Source organism: Myodes glareolus, chromosome 6 (assembly GCF_982192425.1).
Source record: "Myodes glareolus chromosome 6, mMyoGla1.1, whole genome shotgun sequence".
In the NCBI taxonomy this organism is placed as follows: Eukaryota; Metazoa; Chordata; class Mammalia; order Rodentia; family Cricetidae; genus Myodes; species Myodes glareolus.
This window is the reverse complement of record NC_142031.1, coordinates 112195717-112216858: the sequence shown is the minus strand read 5'-3', so window position 1 is coordinate 112216858 and position 21142 is coordinate 112195717. Positions and strand designations below refer to the sequence as shown.

At 41.6% G+C, this 21142-nt stretch overlaps 1 protein-coding gene across 1 annotated transcript in view; it reads left to right on the top strand.

Annotated features, from left to right (window-relative positions):
• Nucleotides 1-6620: 6620 nt before the first annotated feature.
• Klhl7 (kelch like family member 7) overlaps nucleotides 6621-21142 on the top strand; it is a 50887-nt gene continuing 36365 nt past the window's right edge. Inside the window, exon 1 of the mRNA XM_048440295.3 lies at nucleotides 6621-6912. Within this exon, the coding sequence (XP_048296252.1) occupies nucleotides 6793-6912 (120 nt within the window). The 5' untranslated portion in view covers nucleotides 6621-6792. The remainder of the gene's footprint in view (nucleotides 6913-21142) is intronic.

The following is a 21142-nucleotide window of genomic DNA, read 5'->3' as shown; positions in this document are numbered from 1 at the left end:
GGAATCATCAATCTGATTATAGGAGAAGGACAAGGAAGACATCCTATCCACTATTGCTTAAATTCTTAGCTGGTGTCATTGATTTCAAGGTATTTTATGTGTAGCTCAAGACAATTCTCTTTCATCCAGTGTGGTACAGAGAAGCCAAAATGTTGGACACTCCTAATAACAGACATTATGATGTCATGTTAGTGCTTCAAAGAGTTTTGGATATTGCAGCATATTGTATTTCAGATTTCCAGATTAAGATGCCCAATCTGCCTTCCATTGTATGAATGTATCATTTTACTTAATCTCTTCACCTGGTGGACATTGGATTGTTTTCAATTTTAGGTGATTTTCTTCTTTTTTCTTTTCTTTCTTTTTTTCTTTCTTTTTTGTTTTTAATATGCATTAGTGTTTTGCCATGGGAAGCTTCAGGTCTCCTGAAACTGGACATGCAGACAGTTGCAAACTGCCATATGGGTGCTGGGAGTTGAACCAGGGTCCTCTGGAAGAGCAGTCAGTGCTCTTAAACACTGTGTCATCTCTCCAGGCCCTTTAGGCTATTTAAATAAGTTTGATAATTTTCATACAAGCCTTTTTTAGGACATATGTCTTCATTTCCTTAGGGTAAGCATCCAGAATAGAATGGTCAGCTTTTATAGCCTGCCGACGGCCCGACGGTTTTCTCAGCGGGCATCTGTTTCACATCCCCGCTGCAGTATACAAGCTGAGTTCTTCCACAGCTTCACCAACACCTGATGCCGCTAGTCTCTCAAAGATAGGAATATCTGAGGGCTATGGAGTGGTATCTTATGGTACTGGGTGGTTTTGCATGTCAACTTGGCAAAAGCTAGAGTCGTCAGAGGAAGGAGCTCAGCTGAGGAAATGCCTCCTTGAGATCCAGCTGTAAGGCATTTTCTCATTTAGTGATCAATGTGGGAGGGTCCAGCCCATGATGGACGGTACCATTCCTAGGCTGCTGGTTCTGGGTTCTATAAGAAAGCAGGCTGAGCAAGCCACAGGAACCAAGTCAGTAAGCAGCTCCCCTCCATGGCCTCTGCATCAGCTCCTGTCTCCAGGATCCTTCCCTGTTTGAGTTCCTGTCCAGACTTCCTTCAGTGATGACCAACAATGCTGAAGTGTAAGCCAAATAAACTCTTTCCTCCACAACTTGCCTTTTGGTCATGGTATTTCATCTCAGCAATAAAAACCATAACTAAGATATTTATTATAACTTTATTTTTTCTTTCTCTCACAGCAAGCAAACATGTATTTGTGTATACATATGTTCCTAAATAGAATCTACCGAGTCCCTATTATGTTGTATGTATATATGCTTTCAGGACTGAGCACTTGACACTAGACACTAGACAAAAACTTGGTGTGCTTTTCCTTGGGAGGAGCACTCTTCCGCTCCCAACTTCTGGGCTGCCTGTAGTCCTTTGTGTGCGGTGAGGCCCACCTGGCACATTCACTGGTCTCATCCTTGTTTAGCTCACATTTGGGCAGTCAAATTTTGGGGGCTTTATGGGAAGAGTTTCTAATGTTACTAGGAGACACAATCTTACAGAAAAGTCCTTGATTCTCTGGCTCTTACCATTTTTAACCCCCTCTTCCACAATGTTGCCTGAGCCTCAGGTACAGGAGCATTTTGTAGACGTATCCATTAGGACTGGGCTCCACAACCTTGCATCTTGAATGGTTGTGGTTTTATGTAATGGTCTCCATTTTTGCAAAGAGATGTTTCACTGATGAGGGTTAAGACTACACTCATCTGTGGATACAGATTTATAGATTGTTAGGGATTGGGCTTGCTTAGTAAAGTAGTAGCTGTAGACTCTCCTCCAATACCCACAGTTTTAGTAGCACTGAGTAGTAGTTAGTCAGGTTTCCATCACCAGGCATGGCATCCCTCTTGTTGAGCAGGTCCTAAGTTAGACAGAGGTTGGTAACTACCAAGTTATGTGTGCCATTACTGCACCCATAGTACTATTGTGTCATGCTGGCCATTGATGTGGTTCAGAGGCGTCATAGCTGGGTAGGACTGTTGCTTTCCTCCCTCCTTTGGAAGCTTGCATTGTGCCTTCTGGTCCAATGAATGCTAGTCCTCAGGGATGGGACATTTAGGGCAGTCCCAGCTCCAGGGCCTCTGGGTTCTGTTTCTGAAGTGCATGGTGTCTTCAGCAATAGAGACTTACCTTCCACCTCTGGGGGCAGGGTAACCAAGGACAACAGCAACAAACTGTATGTTTTGAGAGTCTCCTAGACAAACCTGACCAACAGTTCAACAGAGAATGTCACTTAGTTTTATAAAATGCCTTGTTGACAGGATTATTTGCATAAAACAAGCTTAAGTCAGGTCAACTAAAGACAAGCCCCGAAATGGAGATTTATTAGATAAGCTAATAGGCAGGTCCAATCCTGAATGCCCTTCAGAAGCTGGCTTGGTGGTGCTTGAGGAACAGGGTTCTTAACCTCTCCTGCCTCGTGCACTGGCTTCTAGACTGGTGATGGCATTACTACCATATTTGTTGGGTTATCAATTTTTAAGGTTCCCACCAATCTGGCAAAGTTTAAATACCACATTTAATTGCTCTTACAGAGATTAAATCATTTTTCTTGAATAAATACTCCCTGGTGGCTCTAAGCCATTAGTTAATTTCTAGCATTCTAGAAAATTAATTTTGACAATTGTCCAGTGTTCTTGTTGGCATCATGGAGGAAGGACTCCCAGAGGCCCTGCTCTGCCATTCTGGAAGGTAAGGTCATCCTTATGATTCATGTGCTGTGATTTAAAATACAAGCATGGCAACTTCATTTCCTCGACTCTTGACTAGAGTGCCAAATCCCTGCCTTGTAGTTCCTACGTATTTATGATCTGAGGAATTTGCCACACAACAGCTTCTGGCTTAGCCAAACTTGTTTCAAGCTTCCTCCAGTGAGTACTGCAAGGCACTGTGATAAGGTCTCCAGCCCCACATCTTTGGAAGACACAATAAGGCTGGCAGTTGACATATAGTCCCATGAGACTCTTATATTAGGAAGACTGAAAAAAATTTTACTGTATGGACCTCAGTGTGACCTGGAAATACTCCACTAGACACCAATAAAATGTATTCTCTACTTTATTGGTCCTTAGTTTCCCAAAATACCCATGGCTACTTCAACACACTCTGAAAAGTAAGAAGTGTGTTAGAGGGGAAATTAGTGGAAAAAGACAATGTTCAAACTATTATAATTAAAATATTTGAATAATTTTACAAAACCAAAGGATCATGTAAGCATACTGCTAGGCCTCCAACCTTGGAAGTAGATCTTTGTAAGCTAGAGACAATGAATTTTAAGCTAGTTAATCTCACAGAAATTCCACCCACTGCCCAATGTCTCCTCTGACTTCTCCTTAGGGCTTCACCTTTGCCTTGTTCTCCTGTCTGCAGTCTCTACAGATTGCCTTTCTGCGCTTATTTATATACGTGCTCCAGACATGAGTGGCGGGGTCCCTCGTTCCCATGCCTAGGCAAATTGCAAAACAGCAAATTACCAAGATCCCTCTATTGAGAGCCCACGGTGCCATATAACCAAGTTTGCCCATTGGCTTTATTTGTTGGTGTTCAACCTTGATCTAACAGCTGAGGCTTGTAGAGATCAAGCCCTACAGATCAAGTACAGCCTTAGCAATCCACACCACAAATGGATATAGGGGTGGATAATTAAAGAGAAAATGGAGACCATTTCAAGAGGCAGTAGACTACAACAAATAGTTTCAAGCCATAGGTGCCACCAATCTCCAAACCAGAAATAGAAACACATGTGGGATTTTCTCCAAGAAAGTTATTTTTGAATACTTCCCAAAGTTATTACAAAGGCTGTCATTTGCGTAAATCCAATGAGACAGACTATTCATTCAAGAGGTCAGACAAAGCAGATTTATTACTCACAGTCAGCCAAAACAGCACCCTAAGAGCCACGGCTCCTCCAAGGCTCAGGAAAGCAGTTGGCATCTCATCTGTTTCTGCCCCATATGCCACTATGGTGGTGAGACCACGAAAACACTCAGCCCTAGGGCTTATGCCCTACCTACTACTGGAGTCATGGGGTCAAGCCCTGTAGGACACCTTGCTTTGGGAGCAATAAGGACATAACTAATGTTTACTGTTGTAAACATTACTTTCCTGTGTTAGGATGTTGTGTTATACTGTTACTATGAGAACGACAAGAAGGAGGGGCAAAGCAGGGCTGGCCCAGCCCATCTGGACACCGAGTCTGCAGGTGTGTTCAAATGGAGTCAACTCTAGAAAGGCTGGGAAGGGTGGGGAGGGTTATGAGATTAGAATTCTGGGGGATGCATTTGAGGAAATTATTGCTTAAATAAGTCTAATTAATAGTAATTCCACAAAGCAGTACTGAGCACTTTGTGCCGATATCAATCTAAGCATTTTTAAAATGCTCTTGCCAGCTTGATATCAAAGTTTCACCTTAGCAGATTAGATGACCAAGACACGAGGAAAGTTAAATTTCCCAGTGTTGTAGAATTAGAATTTGTGGGTACTTGATTTTGTATCCAGGCAACACTTAATGCCTGTGCTATATAATCTTCATGTTCTATATGAACTCTGAATTCTATGGTACTTACATGAACCTCAAGTGTTTTAAATCTGTAATATGTGAGCCAGGTGTGGTGGAGCATATAATGAACTCCATAGTTCTGTGTGTGTGCTTTAATTTGGTTACAGTTGGCATTTATTTTTCTTTTTGGGTGTTGCTTTTATTTTTGCTTTCTTGGGTTTTGGGGTTTTGTTGTTACAGTATTGGATATTTGGTTTGGATTTTTGTTTCGTTTTGAGAAAGAACTTAAAGTTGGGTGAGTATACTTAAATTTTAAAATTATTTTAAATAATAAAAAAAAATTTAGATAAGGCTGAAATGGGGCCCAGAGAGAACTGGCTGCTCTTCCAGGAGACTTGAATTCAAGTCCGAGCACCCAAGCAGAGGCTCAAAACCCTCTATAACTTCAGTCCTAGAGGATCAAATACTCTCTTCTGGCCTTCATGGGCACTGCACTCAAATGACACACAGAGACTCAAACACCCATACACATAAAATGGAGGTGGGGAGAAACGATTGAAAAAGGGGGGAAGTCTGAAACCTATACAAGGGGTTTTTCCAGTGTGCTGTAGTTTACCTACCTGATGTTCCCGCCAGTGTGTTTGGTAAATATCTTGATTTTTTTAAAAAATTTTCCTTTGTTCATTTATGTAATCTCTTTTATAGTGGAACATGTTATCTAGGGTAAATTGAACCCCTGTTTTTAGGCTGTAGCTGTTCCTCTATGGTTTAAAATTATTTAATTTTCTCTTAAGTATCTATTGTTTAATATAGACAACAGTCTAGTTCATTTTACCTAAAGCTTCTCTGTCTAGCGTAGGGTGAAAAGGGTGGGGGGAGGGGGGCCCTGTACCCTGTTCAGTCTGCTATGGCTTCTTACCAGAGGGGCAGCCACCCCCCTGGATTTTTCCTTCCTAATAAATCTCTTGAGTGAGGTTTGTTGTGAGGTGTGACATTTTCAAAAAGGACTGGAGCCCAGGTGTTAACAAATTTCGCAGAAGCCAGAGAGGAAAAGAGCAAAACTGTAAAACTTAAACGGGGCAACTTGCCCCTACCTGAGCAGAGCTGTAACTCTTCTCTGAAACAAAGGTTTTCAGGACTGGGTAAACCCTCCCCTGCCCGAGCAGAGTTGTTACACTGGGGAAACCTTTTCCTGGGGCACAGCTGTAAGCTACTACACTTACAGTGGCTTTATGGTTTTTCTTGACTCCCGACTGCCATGATACCTTTCCGAGTTGCAATGTTTACATCTAGTCCCTTATACATCTAGGCAGAAAACTGAGAGGCTATGTAGAAAATTTTCATTATTAGAAATAGCGTTTTCAGACAGTCTTTATATTCCTAAACGGTAAAATGAAAAACTCTAGGATGAAACACGTTTGAGTTCTAGGATTGAACTCTGTGTTCCTGTAGAACTCCCTAGGAAGCCTAACTGAAGCCTTCTGGAACCGACACTTGATCTTTGGCTTGTTTTGTTTAGTTTTTCAAGAGAGACGGTTTTTTTCAGAGATTCACCTGCCTCATGTACCCCCACCTGATCTGTTTTAATGAGAGTCAACAGCCTATTAAACAAGCAGGCATGCCATGCTAAGAGACATCGATAGGACCGTACTATTGCTTTCTGAATCCCAAATCTTGTGTTCTGGATAAACAAGCTATCGCCTTGCAGTATGCAGTTTTCTTTAATCATTTAATAGTTACTGGGAGCCTATAATATGCCACACTCGACGCTGCAGTGAAGAACTGACCCTGTTCTCTAGGAGGTTACACGATCGGCAGACGTTTTAGTAAGCTCTTTTATACAATCACCCAAAATAGATCATCACGACATCTAAACCTGGGGGCTCTGCCTTTGGCAGAAGAAGGTACATGCGACCTTGGATGAGGCCGTTGCAACAGCCACTCAGTGGCCGAACCCAAGGCTTTGCACGACACAGCCGGTTGCTAGGCGCGACGCGCGTCCGTGACGCACTGCCCCGCCCCCTACCGCTTAGCGTCCCGCCCCCCTCATTCCCGGCCTGGTGCGCATACTCGCGATTCCCTTCAGCTGCAACCGTGGCGGAGCTGTCTTCACCCGGCCAGCGATTACTTGAGGAGCGCCGTCCTCCCTCGGCGTTCCCGCAGGCCCCGGCGCCCCTCAATCGACGCCGTGCTCCCGACCGCCGCCTGTGGCGGGCAAACCCTCGCGGCTTCAGAAAGAGGATGGCTACCTCCGGCGTGGAGAAGAGTAGCAAGAAGAAGACGGAGAAGAAACTTGCGGCTCGGGAAGAAGCCAAGCTGCTCGCGGGGTTCATGGGCGTCATGAACAACATGAGAAAGCAGGTGCGGGCTGTGCGGGGCCGCGGGGCGGGGCCGGGCGGCGGGGCCTGTCGCCTTGGCTGCGGGGCTATCGCCTTGGCTGCGGGCCTACTCCGCCACGGGGCTTCCAAGGCCCACTCAGCGGGGACAACGGAGGCGGGCGGTGGGCCTCAAAGGCCGTTGTGTAACCGGTCTACTCCGGTTCTCTGAAGCCGGGAGCCTTGGGTTTGCGGGGGGGGGGGGGGTTGTGGTGCAGTGAGATCGGAGGCCCTGCCTCTGGTGTCACCCAGGTCGCACTCCTTGACAAATCCTCTCATACCTTCTAATTTAGAGAACAGGTACCGGTAAATAACCGGTTTCTATGGGCTCTGGACACCGCTGTTACCAAGAGTGTCTCTTTGTTCTGTCTCTGATATGAGATGTATTCGTGAAACTGCAGCACGTCGTCGAAAGGTGGCTTAGGAAAAGCACGTTTTAACGGCGAGACTGTAGACAGGTTTTTTATTTATTCACTATTTTAACTGTTAATCAACCGGTAAGCATGGGAGTGCTTTCCGTGAGCTTTTACTTGGTAGAGAACACACATGGAAGGAGGTTCTAGGGGTGTTTCAGTTTGTTGACGCCGATTCTGTTTTTCAAGAGGACAAAGCACAACCTAAGCTTGAGTGATTGAAAAACCTAATTCGCCTTTCTGGCGCTTTTGCTGAGAGTCTAGACATTAGAAGAATTTCTGATCTGTTTAGGAAGGTGTCAGCTCTTGATGTCTTTAAGAGAATGCTGGTTGCAGCAATCTTGTCTTTGTTCACCAGCTGGCACAGTGCTCCGGCTCAGTAGATACTGTTCTCCAATGCGTAGATCTTTCCTGGCTTTTATGCTGAAATAGCCGTGAATGGCTGATTTCATTATTTAATATCTATCTCCTTTCACATTCGTCGACTTGTAACCTTTGTGTGCTTTACAGTATTGATGATTTGGGATCGCAGGTGTCTTTGATGTGTGCTTGTGGTGGTAATTAGTAATTAAATCAAGCTCACTGGTGCTTAAACTTGTTTAAACTCATTCTCGTATACTCCCACTCCCCCAAACCTTGTCGTCCGTGGACTGCAGCGTTGAAAAGCATTACCTCATTCCTTAAATAGATAGGCTGCAACATCAGATGTTAAGCTTGAGAAGATTGGCTGAGCCTAAACATACGTTTAGCGATTTTAAAATTGGTTCATATATAGTCTTAGACTTGGCTTTAGACTACTATCACGTCTATTTTGTTGTTAATATAGAAATGAAATTAGAGTTACTTAGAAATCAATGTTATGCTCCTGAGTACAAAGAGGAATGTGGCTTCTTGGTGAGCATCCAGAGATCCAACCCTTTTACTGTGGCTAATCTGCTTGATTATTTTTTATCATTGACTTGGGTGTATTTCTGACTCCTCTAGCATTTTTATCAACTTGGTGGATTCCTGCATTTTTAAAAGATGCATAGTATCATTTTGTATTGATTTACATTGTCTGTTTAGTTTTATTAGGGTATTACAAATTCATGTAGCATTTTAATCGCCTTAATGGATTCCTACTGTATGTTTGTCTTAGGATTTTATGCCAAGTTCTGTTACTTGCTGAGGCTGGAGCATGAACCCCTTGTTCTAATATATTTTCACCAGGGTTCTGTTTGCTGTGGTTTTCTTTTACTGCCTAAGCTTGTCCACTCTGGAACCCGCTCTGTAGACCAGGCTGGCGTTGAACTCAGAGATCTTTCTGCCTCTGCCTCCTGAGTGCTGTAATTAATTAAAGCTGTTTACCTCCAAGCCTGGCCCTTAACTTTTTTCCTTTCTCTTTTGTCTAATTCCTTTTCACAAATTGGAAGCTTAGTTGGGTGGAGTTTTGCCCTCAGGTCACTGTTTTCTCCATTTCATTTAGGACCAGGCTTTTAACTTTTTATTTCCTTGACTACAAGGGTCATTATAATTCCTGGTGTTCCTTTTCTCCTTAAACTGTACATTTTGTAGTTTAACTTGCTCAGCTTCCCCTTTTCATTACAGCATAAAACTGGCCACTAATAACCACACAACACAGTCGGTACTAGGCTGCTTTGAAATCCCTGCCAAAACTGTTGATTAATAACTTTTCAATTAAGCCTTAGGCAGACTTTTTGAACAAGGGCAGAGAACAGCAACATTCTTCACCAAAATATCTTAAGAATGATCTCTAGGCCACGAGGCAAGCAGATCTATATGAATTTCAGGCCATTCTGGTCTACATAGTGAACCCTAGACCTGCAAAGGCTATGAAGTGAGACCCTGATACAAAAACATAGGAAAGAAAAGTAATTATTTTTTCCTAAAACGTTTAGAGAAAGAACATGAAATTGGGGAAGTAGGGAGGATCTTGAAGGAGTTAGGAGGAAAAATAACATCAAAGCCACATTGAATAAAATTCTCAAAGAATAAATAAAAACATTTTTTTTAAAGAATACTGCATTCAACATTTTTAAATATATTTTAAGGTGTGTGTATGTTTGTGTTTATATTGGGAAATTCCAAGGAGGGGAGTTACTAAGTTATTATAGAGAACATAACACATTCAATTTTAACACATAGCTCTCAAGTTTTTCAACACGATTTTACCAAATTTATACTTCTGACAGGGTGGTACTGTTGGCCTTTGTTATTTTACCTCTTCTAATTATAGTGGCAGCTTATTTGATTGTCACTTGATTTTTTTCATTTGGGGATGAGTACTACATACACAATGACTTAATCTCTTCACTTTGATCATTTTTAATCCTCTATGTTAACTTCTATACACTGCCAAAAAAAAAAGCTTCTCTAAGGAGGGGTAATCTGTGGGGTATAGTGATAGACAACAAAAAGGTAGTAATAGATTCTTTCTAACTACAGGTTATTGGCCAAGTTTACTTTATAGTTCATGAGTTCCCTCTTGTTGAAGCAGGCCCTAAATCAGACATAAATCTGATGAAAAACAAATTAAAAAAGAAAAGGTTTATTTATGTCTATGGTTCTAGTGGGATGGCATCCATTATGGTAGGAAAGGCATGGCAACATCAGGGAAGGAAAGCATGTGGCAGGAGCAGGAAATGGTCATATATATAATATATATGTATATTATATATCATTTTATTTATTTATTTGGTTGTTTGGTTTTTTGAGACAGGGTTTCTCTATAGTCCTGACTGTCCTGAAACTCACTTTGTAGACCAGGCTAGCCTCGAACTCAGAGATCCACCTGCCTCTGTCTCCCCAAATGCTGGAATTGAAGGTGCTGCCACCACCACCCAACCAATTTTCAACTACGCACAGGAAAGAGAGTGAAGTAAGGAGAATAGAAAGTGAGGCTATACTGTACCTCAAGTCCACCTTAGTGACATACTTCCTCCAGTTACCTCCCCTAACTGGGGACCAGGTATTAAAATCTATGAGCCTGTTTCTCATTCAAACCACCACACACCCTGAGTCATTGGTGCCACTATACCAGTGGGCATATCTTGCTGGGAAAGACTATTGGTGCCTTTTCTCTCCCAGCAGCTTGCTTGTAGCACTATGAAAATTGACCATCAAAAAGGAGGCTTCCAGTTTGATGCCAGCGTGCTTTCAGCGTGCTTTCTTCGAGTTCTGTGAACCAAGTATGCGGTATCTTCAGCATTAGCATCTTATCCCCAAGTTCTGGTGGGCAACCAAGTGCAGTGGCTATCGTCTTAATGTTCTGATGGGAACCTCTTAGACTCCCTTGACCAACAACTCTAAGGGAGGTGGGTAGCCCACACCCGAGACTGGACTTTTTATACAGTAGTCATGGTTTCTCAAAGGAGCATTATCTGTAGGATAATGCTAATTAAACTTTTTAGTATATATATTTTCTTAAATCCTTTCACTCTAATACAGTGTCATCCTTGAAAGTGAGGAATGTTTATTGTCGATAAGAAGATGGATCTTGTTTCTTAATCCATTCAGATAGCTTGTCTTTTAGTTGGTGAATTGACACCATTAATGTTTGAAGTTATTATAGAGAAATGTATGTTGATTGATATCTTTTTATTACACTTTTTATTTTATTTTTTAATTTTTTAAATTTTTTTTGGGGGGGGGATGTTTGAGACAGGGTTTCTCTGTGGCTTTGAAGCCTGTCCTAGAACTAGCTCTTGCAGACCAGGGTAGCCTCAAACTCACAGAGATCCACCTCCCTCCGCCTCCCGAATGCTGGGATTAAAGGCGTGCACCACCACCACCCTGTTTTACTTTATTTTTTAAAACAATCTTTTTTAATTTTACATACCAATTCTGGTTCACTCTCCCTCCACTCCCACTCCCTCTAATTTCCCCCCACCCCACTTCTCATCCATTCCTCAGAGAAGGTGACTCCCATGGGAGTCTGTCACATCACTTGAGACAGGACCAAGGCCCTCCTCTCTCTATCTAGGCTGAGCAAGGTATCCTTCCATAGGCAATGGACTCCAAAAAGCTAGTTCGTGCACTAGGGATAAATACTGGTTTCACAGCAGTGGCCCCACAAACTGCCCAAGCCACGTTTGTGCTCTTAGTCCTACTTTGTATATGAATTATCACACTGTCACTTGTTTTCCTCCAGAAGCCTCTTGGTTATACTTATTCTCTTTAGTGCTAAGTATTTCTTCCAGCATTTTCTGTAGTGCTTGTTCGGACATGAATTTCTTTGGCCTATTTGTATCATGGAAAATTTTTCTTTCTACTTGAACTGTGACAGTTTTGCTGAGTAAATTAGTCTAACTTGGCATTGATGCTTTTTTAGGATATTATTCCAAATTCCTCATGGTTTCTCAAGTCTTCATTTAGAAGTCATCTGTTGTTCTAATGGGCTTGCCTGTGTAACTGACTTGAGGCTTCTCTTGCAGCTTGCAGCAGTCCTGTGTTCTAACTATAATATGATGTAGGAAGTTTTTCTGGTCTTTTCTGTGTTCTGCATGCTTCTTGTATCTAAATGCATCTCCTTTAGTTTCAGGGTGTTTTGGTTTTTGGTTGGTTCCCCCCCACCAATATTTCTATTGAAGATCTGTTTTGTACAGATCTGCCCTGTGGGAAGTCCAAGGCCCTCCCCTCTACATCCAGGCCTAGGAAGCTGTGCATCCATATAGACTAGGGTCCCAGAAAGCCAGAACATGCCATAAAAACAAGTCCCAGTTCCTTTATCAATGGCTTCTCAGTCAGCCCCCATTGTCAGCCACCATCAGAGAGTCCGATTTGATCACATGCTTGTTCTTAATAGCTCTAACTTTGCAAAAACCATGCCTCTTTGACACCAACTTTATACAGACTTTTCTGACCAAATTGCAAATGTTTCTGCTTCATTTTATTGTAACCTGGATAAAGTAACCTGCCTCCCTGTTCCACATTCTGAATGCTGGGCTGCCCTGAAACTTCCTCTGCTAGATTAAATTCAGGTTTCTAGAAAGATTCAGGTCATGAACAAAATACAGACAACATCTTTGCCATGTGGTAACACAGAATCCTTGTTCCCATCCTTAGCCTCTGCATTTCTGTTGGCATCCTGCCCTTTGAGCTTCTATGAGAGTTAAGCATTATTGTATTCCAGGGCTTCTCCAGTCTCTTCCAGATTTTCCATGTACTAGTTCCAAAGGTCCCTGGACTATACATTCAGGTTAACTACAACGGTTACCCACTCCTTGTTTTAGTTTCCTGTGTTGCTGCTTTGTTGTTTTCATAGCTGGGATAAAATACCTGAACAAAGCAACTTAACAAAGGAATGATTTTACTTGGGATCTGGACTTGAGTGTGCTGAATCCATGATTGGCTGGTCCTACATGTGACACAGATGGCATAGACAGGACACAGACAAGAAGGGACCAAGGACAGATTATTCCCCACCCCCTACCCCAAAAAGAGGACTTGCCTCCAGTGGCCTACTTCTACCTTGGCCTTATTTCTAAAATTTTCAGCTGATCTCCTAAAATAGTGGTGCCATTTACAACCAGGCTTTCCATACATGGACCTTTTGGAGGTAAACTTCATGTCTAAACCACAATGCCATCTATTTTTGAGGCTTCGGCTTCTTTGATACTGACTTCTGAAAAGTTAAATTCTTAGTCCATCTTTGTTCAGCATCTTTAACTTATTATGTTGGCATTTTGCTGTCAGTATTTAAACATGTTTTAACTTCTTGATTTTTAATCAACCAGCAGGCATTACCATTCTCAACTTTAACATTCCTCTTAAAATAACTCTTTTTACTATTGAACCCCAAAGTTGAGTAAGTTCTGCCCTTTTTACTCACAATTCATATGTTGTCCTGGTGCGGTTTGACTTCCTAACTCGTTCATCCAAATGGGTATTTACTAAGAGACTGTTATGTACCAGAAATACTGCTAGGATTACAATAGTAAACAAAGCCTGTTGGGCCCTTTTCCTATACAGTTTACAGTCCAGTTAGGAAAGAGAAATATTCATTAGTTAAGAGCTACACAGATAAATGTAAAATTGCAATAGTGGTGAGTATTATTAAGGAGAAGACTGTAGTACATTGACTCTCAGGAAATTTTCTCTAAGCAACTGGTAATGAAGAACTAGCATAAGAGTGTTTCCCAGGCAGAGGAGAAGGCCTCTCACCAGAAACAACATGCTTACGCAGGAAACCTACTTTACTTTAAAATGGCACGTGCAAGGCATTGGTTAAAGTCCAGCTTGACTGGAGGAGTGAACATGGTGTGGGATGAAACTGATGGAGTAGCCAGGGGCTTGCTTGTGTGCTGCTTCATCAAGTTAGAATTTGTCATTATTTAAAACCTGTTTTTTTGGCTGGAGAGATGGCTCAATGGTTAAGAGCACTGGCTGCTCTTCCGGAGGACCTGGGTTCAATTCCTAGCACCCACATGGCAGCTCACAACTGCCTGTAGCTTCAGCTCCCTGGAAGCTGACACCTTTACACCAATGTAATGAAATAAAGTTGAAATAAAATTAAAAAAAAAAACAAACCTGTTTTTCTTTTGAAAAAGTTGTTTGTTGGTTTGATTGTTTATTATAGTTTTATTGGAAGTCTCTCTGTAGACCAGAACTCAGAGATCCACCTGCCTCTGCCTCCGAATGCTGGAATTAAAGGTGTATACCACCACACCTAGCCTACAATCTTTTTCTTTATGTGAGTGAAAATAAATAATGTGAATTAAAATAGATCTTAGAGTGTTTGCTGTGAGACTGAACTGTGAGCCGACCTCAGTGTGATGACTTCCATGTGTGGTTATAACCAAAATAAGATAACTTAAAATAGGGACCGGACATCTAAGTAAATGTTAGTTGTTTTGTTACCCTTTGTAGTCGATTGGAACCTAGGGGTTTAATGCAAAGTCTGACTTTTAACATTCTGGAATGTGTAACTAGATGAAAATCAAAACATTGGAGCAAGGATTATAATCTGAATTTTCAGATATATTTCTTTTGGGTTGTCAAAAGATGATCAGCTGATAGGTCTGGATGGTTGTAGCTTAGAAGTGTGAATTTATTTATTATGTATACAGTGTTCTACCTGCATGTATGACTGCATAACTGAAGAGGGCGCCAGATCTCATTGTAGATACTTGTGAGCCATCCTGTGGTTGCTGGGAATTGAACTTGGGTCTTCTGGAAGAGCAGCCAGTGCTCTTAAACTCTGAGCCATCTCTCCTGCCCCTAGAAGTGTGAATGTAATCAGTTCTCTGTCTACAGAAGATAACTTCTTCATTGATGCTATGGCAGCTTAAGAATCTAGGACGAAGGTAGGGAATGAGCCTTGAAAAATGCGAAAAAACAGTGTCCAGAAGAGAGGAGAAATATAAAAATTTCGAAAAATCAAGGATTAAATTGTTTCAAAAGGAGGACCTCATTTTAAAGCCAAGGAAAAGTCAGAAGCAGATTAGATATAGTTACATAAGCTTATTGACTCAATATTTTGTTAGAGGGACAGATGGGAATCAGATTAGTGTAAGCTGTAGTATGTAAGATATGAGAAAATTAAAACAACTGGTCTTGAGAAATTTGGCTCTGAAGAAAGTACAAGAGTCAAGTGAAGGTTGCTTGGCTTTGTTTAAATGGGAGGAAAATCAATCTGTTTAAAAAGGAATTGCAAACTGGATAAGGTGACTCATGCCTGTAATCCCAAAATGCAGGCTGCTCATAATTAACTGATGGCCTGAGCTGCATAACTACAGGGAAACCCTCTGTGATGAAACAGAAGCCAAACCAAAGGCAGCAAAGCAACAAAAATAATAGAAATAGGAGGTGACTGTATGAGAGACAAATGGGGAGTTGGTGATTCCTGGTAACAAAGTAAGCATGGTCAGTCTCAAAGATCTGGCAGCTCTTCTTCCTAGTAAGTGAGAAGGAGTAAAGGACTGGCAGATAGGTCTGTTTGGAATCAGAAAAATTGGGGTGTTACCCAGTCTTGTTTTTCTCTGAAAAAGAGGCAGTGAGATCTTCTGCTAAAATGGAAGAGGAAGAAAGGAAAGCTGAAGGGTGAAGAAAGGTGTTTAGCAGTGTTTCTGAAGGTTCTCTGGACCCTTTAGCTGGCCTTCAAAGCCCTGTTCTTGTCTGATCTCAACCTCCTTTTCCAGTTGTCCATCCCTATTCTTTTAGCTTTTGTACTTCAGGTATGTGCTTAGAACTTTTTGTCGACTTTTACACAGCAAAAGTCATCTGAAGGGGGAGACCTCAATTAAGAAAATGCCTCTATAAGATCAGGTTGTAGCTGGGACAGGAGGACATTTTCTTAGTGATCGATGAGGGTGGGTTCAGTCTATTGTGGGTTGTTCCATCCTTGGGCCAGATGGAAAGAAAAACAGGCTGAGCAAGCCAGCAAGCAGCACCCCTCCATGGCCTCTGCATCAGCTCCTGCCTCCAGGTTCCTGCCCTGCTTGAGTTCTGCCCCAACTTCCTTCCATGGTGAACAGTGATATGGATATGTTAAGCCAAATAAACCCTTTCCTCCCCAACTTGCTTTTTGGTCATGGTGTTTCTTCACAGCAATAGAAACCCTAACATACTTTAGTACATGGAATATACTTTAACTTCTTTCTCTCTCTTGTTTCTTTTCTTCTCCTAAATGCCTCTTGCTCTTTGAGGCCCTAGATTGTATCAAGACCCTCTTATTATTTATTCTTACACGATTCTGTCACTCAGCCAACACAATTCTGAGAAATAGTGGCATACATCAAGAAATTAGGAGCACTTTGCTTCCTTGTCAGTCACAGGATATGTGGAGGATCAAAAGGTCCATAAAGGACTCTCATTCCACAACAGAAGATACTCAAGAGTGTCACCACGTGAGTTCTAGTTGTCTCAGCTCATGGGATAGAACAACAGTTTCTCCTTGATGGCCAGGGTCAGCACCAGCTAAAAGTAACTCTTCTGGGGTTTGATGGTTTCGTTGTCCTTGGCTTTGCGTTTTGTTTTGTTTGGTTGTGGCAGTGGTGTCTCCCCCCCCCCCCCCCGTTTCCTTCTTCCCTCCTCCTCCCCGCCAGTATGAAGAAAAAGTAAAATGAGGCCTCCAACTCAGAGATCTGCGTGCCTCTCCCTCTGGGATTAAAAGTGTACCCCACCACACCTCAGAACAAATAATTTTCAAAGAAAAGATGAGAAAAGAAAGTTCAGCTTTGGTTTTTAACAGGCTGCACACACCCACCCGTATACTCTCCCATCTCTGGCCTTCAGAGTGTCAGACTAAACCCATCTGGGAAGAATTATCCCTCAAGAGGCCTACAGGGAAACCATTTACCTCTTAAAGAAAAGATTTTTGTCCATGTACACTGCTGCTTCTCTAGCATATAAATTTTTAAATATTCTTTCTAGAGTTTGTGATGGACCATATTTGTCACCGCAATAATGTTGGTAATGTCAGTTATTTGTAGTGATATTTGTATTCTAATAAATAAAGCTTGCCTGAAGATCAGAGAGTAAAACAGACACACTGACCAGCCTTACATACTAGACAGTGGTGACACACACCTTTAATCCCATTAGCCACGCTAATTTGTCATAGAAACCAGGCAATAGTGGTGCACACTTTGAATCCCAGCCCTAGAGAAGAATATAACACAAGAGGAGACAGCTCTCAGAAAGTCTCATTCTGAGATTCCTGGAGGCAGGATCGCCATTTCGGACTGAGGTAGAGGTAAGAGCCAGTAACTGGCAGTTTTGCTTTTCAAACCTTCAGGTTGAACCCTAATTTCGGTCTCTGGGTTTTTATTAATCATGCTATAGTTATTTTTTTCTTTTTTTTTTAATTGTTTTTGTTGGGCTATATATTTTTCTTTGTTCCCCTCCCTTTATTCCTCCTCCCCTTCTACTGTCTCCCATGATCCCCACACTCCCAATTTACTCAGGAGATCTTGTCTTTTTCTACTTCCATGTAGATTAGATCCATGTATGTCTCTCTTAGGGTCCCCTTTGGTGTCTAGAGTCTCTGGGATTGTGAATTGTACACTGGTTTTTCTTTGCTTTATGTCTAAAAGCCACTAAAGAGTACATAGATACATTCTTTTTTCTTGTGCACAATGCTAGAAATTTGCCAGATGGTTAGAATCAGTCCCCAGGTTCCCTGACTTTCCTTTCTTTGACTGTTATTCATCCTGTATATTGGAGGCCTAGTGGATTTTTTGAACTTCGTATCCCTGACTGATGTCCAAGTTCTCTCTAGTGATGGAGCTTTCCTCCGTCTTGAGAGCGGTTACCCTCATTTGCAGCCAGCAGTCGTGCAGAGCAAGTTGCCGCCTTGCATCTTGTACAGCTCTGCTGCTCCTGACTACTCTGCACCTTGGGTGTCCCTTATGAGCCTAACTTCTTATGGGATGGAATTCCTCCATCTGTAGCTCTGTCTTTTGAGGGAGTCTTCCCTCTTTTTATTTCATCTTTATTAGTTAGAGAATGTAACAGATGCCTTGCCCCTAAGCTTTATCTTTCCTGAGTGTTTGGATTTTCCAGGCTTTATAACAAAGGAGCAGCAGACATGTTCCTCTTATTCATTTGTGACAAAATGGACTGTCTGTAGTATCTTTGTTGCATTTTGTGTGTGTTCATACATGTATTTTGATGAGTGCATGTGGAGGCCCAAGATTGATATCAGAAATCATCCTCCATCGATACCTTTTCTACCTACCCCTTAAGGAAGGGTTTCTCACAAACCTGAGTTTGTGACTATGCTAGATTCTCTAGCCAGCTTGTTGTGGGGCTCTGTCTCCACCTTCCATGGCTGGAATTGTAGGCAAATCAATGTCCATCCAGCATCTGCATGAGTTCTGAGGATCAGGATATAAGCTCTCAACCCCATGCCTGTCTGCTGTCATGTTCATAAAGAACTAAAAAACTAATCCTCTGAAGCTGTAAGCAAGATCCCAATAAGTGCTTTCTTCTTTTAGTCGCCTTGGTCATGATATCTCTTTACAGCAATAGAATAGTAACTAAGGCAGCAATTTATTTGACAAGCATAACCCATATCATAGCTGAAGATAGCAGAGATCAGATGACATGTTAGAATAACTATAAAAGAATAAGCCTTATAGAAATTGTGTTAGTGTGAATTTAAACTAAGTCACTATTTTAGTCTGCTTTCTGCTGTGGTAAAACCTAGTAATTTATAAATAAGTGGAAGTTTATTTGCTTACAAGAGTTACAAGAGGTTGTGAGCTTCCTAAAGTTAATTACTAGGAACCGAACTTGAGTTCTATGGAAGAGCAGCAAGTATTCTTAATCACTGAACCATCTCTTGCCCCCAAGTCATACTTTTTTAAAATACCTTTTAGTTTACAATATGAGGTAGAAAGAAAAATTTTAAAAAAATCTTAGTATTCTACAGTCTAATAAAACATTTGAGATTTCAAGAGACTTATAAGGGATTATATTTCTCAGATTAAGTAAACATGTTTTAACTTCATTTTTACTCTTCCCTATATCTATGGCTGTGAAGAGACATCATAATCAAGGCAGCATTTAATTGGGGACTTGCTTGCAGTTTCAGAGGGTTAATCCATGACCATCATGTCAGGGAACATGGTGACAGGCAGACATGGCACTGGAACAGTTGCTGAGAGCTTACAATCCTCTTCCACGGGCAGGGGGCAGAGAAAAGGGAGCCTGAGCCTGGTGTGGGCTTTTGAAACCTCAAAGCTCACTCCCAGTGACACACCTTCTCCAACAAGGACAGACCTCCTAATCCTTCCTAAACATTCCACCAACTGGGAAACAAACCTTCAAGTATGTAAACTACGGTGAGCACCGTCATCCAGCCACCACACCTTAAAACACTTAACAAGATCTGTTATGTTGCTGTTGTCATTAGCTATGAAACACTGCTCAGTATCTAATTGCATCTTAAAAAACAAGGTTTGGTGGATTTTGGCATCCAGCTGCCCTTTCTTTCTCCCCATGATTCCATCCTGTTTAGTTTCCAGCTGAGCTTTTCTCCTCTCCCCATAGTCAGAAGTGCTTCTTGCCTTCCTCTGATAGCCTCTCTATTTCCATCTTGGAAATTTAAAGGCTTGGCATTTTCCTCTTCTTTGAATTTGTTTGAATGTTAATAGCAAGCCCAGCCTCATCCTGTAGTGTTCCTGTAAACTAGCCAGTGAGCAGCACCGTCCTTTTGGGAAAGTTGATTTTATCTCCATTTTATAGCAGATACTGTATACATTGGTAGATCCTTATCCAGGGTCTCTTCAGACTTAATTTCCTGAGTTTGTCTTCATTAGGCTCCACAGCTTTCATTTGCACTGACACTGCTTATATTTCAGTACCCTTGAAATGCTTACTTTAAAAAGATAGCTATAAACTGTACCCAAGTGCTCCTCTTAACCATCTTAGTTACATTTTCAGTGTTTCCTAATAGTATATGCCATGAACGAAATGAGTCTGAATTGTAATCCTGCAAATAATATCTTTCTTGGACATCTGTTCACTGCACAACAGCTCTCCATTCCATGCCTGCTGTGGAACCACCACTGCCATTTTCCCTGTTGTCAAAGGTACCCTCTCAATACCAGTCAGAATAGCGATTAAAATGCAACGTGAGATTTAAGGGGAGGATTCAAACCATAGCAGACACATGGAAACATGTTCTGCTTATGGAAGACTAAAGATTTTAAAGCTGAGAATAATAAATGCAAAAATTTAACTAATGTGGGAGGCAATGACCAGAAGAAATTACAAGGTAGGTTTTTTTTCCCCCTTTATTTAACCAGCCAGTATGTATTGCCAAATATTAGTGTGTTGCAAGGAACCACTTGTTCATCCCGGCCTCCCGGCTAGCTTAGCCCCGAAATAATCACACAGAAAACTGTATTAATTAAAACACTGCTCGACCCCATTAGCTCTAACTTCTTTTTTTTTTTTTTAGATTTATTTATTATGTATATAGTGTTCTGTTTGTCTGTATGCTTGTAGACCAGAAGAGGATACAAGACCTCATTACAGATGGTTGCTGGGAATTGAACTCAGGGCCTTTAGAAAAACAGGCAGTGCTCTTAACCACTGAGCCATCTTTCCAGCCCCATACTCAAACTTTTATTGGCTAACTCTTACATATTAATTTAACCCATCTCCATTAATCTGTGTATTGCCACATGGCAGTGACTTACCAGCAAAGTTTCAGCATATCTGTCCCAGTGGTGGCTGCTCCATAGTGTCTTCTCACTCTGCCCTTCTTTCTCCCAGCATTCAGTCCAGTCCTCCCGTCTACCTAAGTTTTGCCCTATCAGGCCAAGGCAGTTTCTAAATCATTAACCAATACAAGCAACACATAGATGCATAGACAGAAGGACCTCTCATACCATTAGTGGTTTTGGTTTGTTTGTTGTTGGTTTTGGATTTTTTGTTTTGGTTTGGTTTGGTTTTTTTGCTTTGTTGAGTACTGTCATATTCTCCAGACTTGGGTCTCTCTCTGTCTTGTTTGTGGATAACTTCTTCATTAATTGATGGTATCAGATACGAACTCATATTACCCATCTCCTTTAGAAACATCAGTTCATTGCAGTACAGTTAAATAAATGTGCCACTGGGAGACAAATGACTCCTCCCTCTTCACCCTACGGGTTATAGTGGTAGTACCCAGCTGCACACTCAGAAACTACCAGCAGACAGCGTTCATTCAACTTAAAATTCCTTTTTCACGGAAATGTTTTTCTATATTCTGGGTTATTCCCGTTTTGTGGAAATTCCTATCACTTGACAAAGATCCATCCTTTTTGAGAGAGAGAGCTCTGTTATCTGATACACGGATTTTGCTTGATGTTC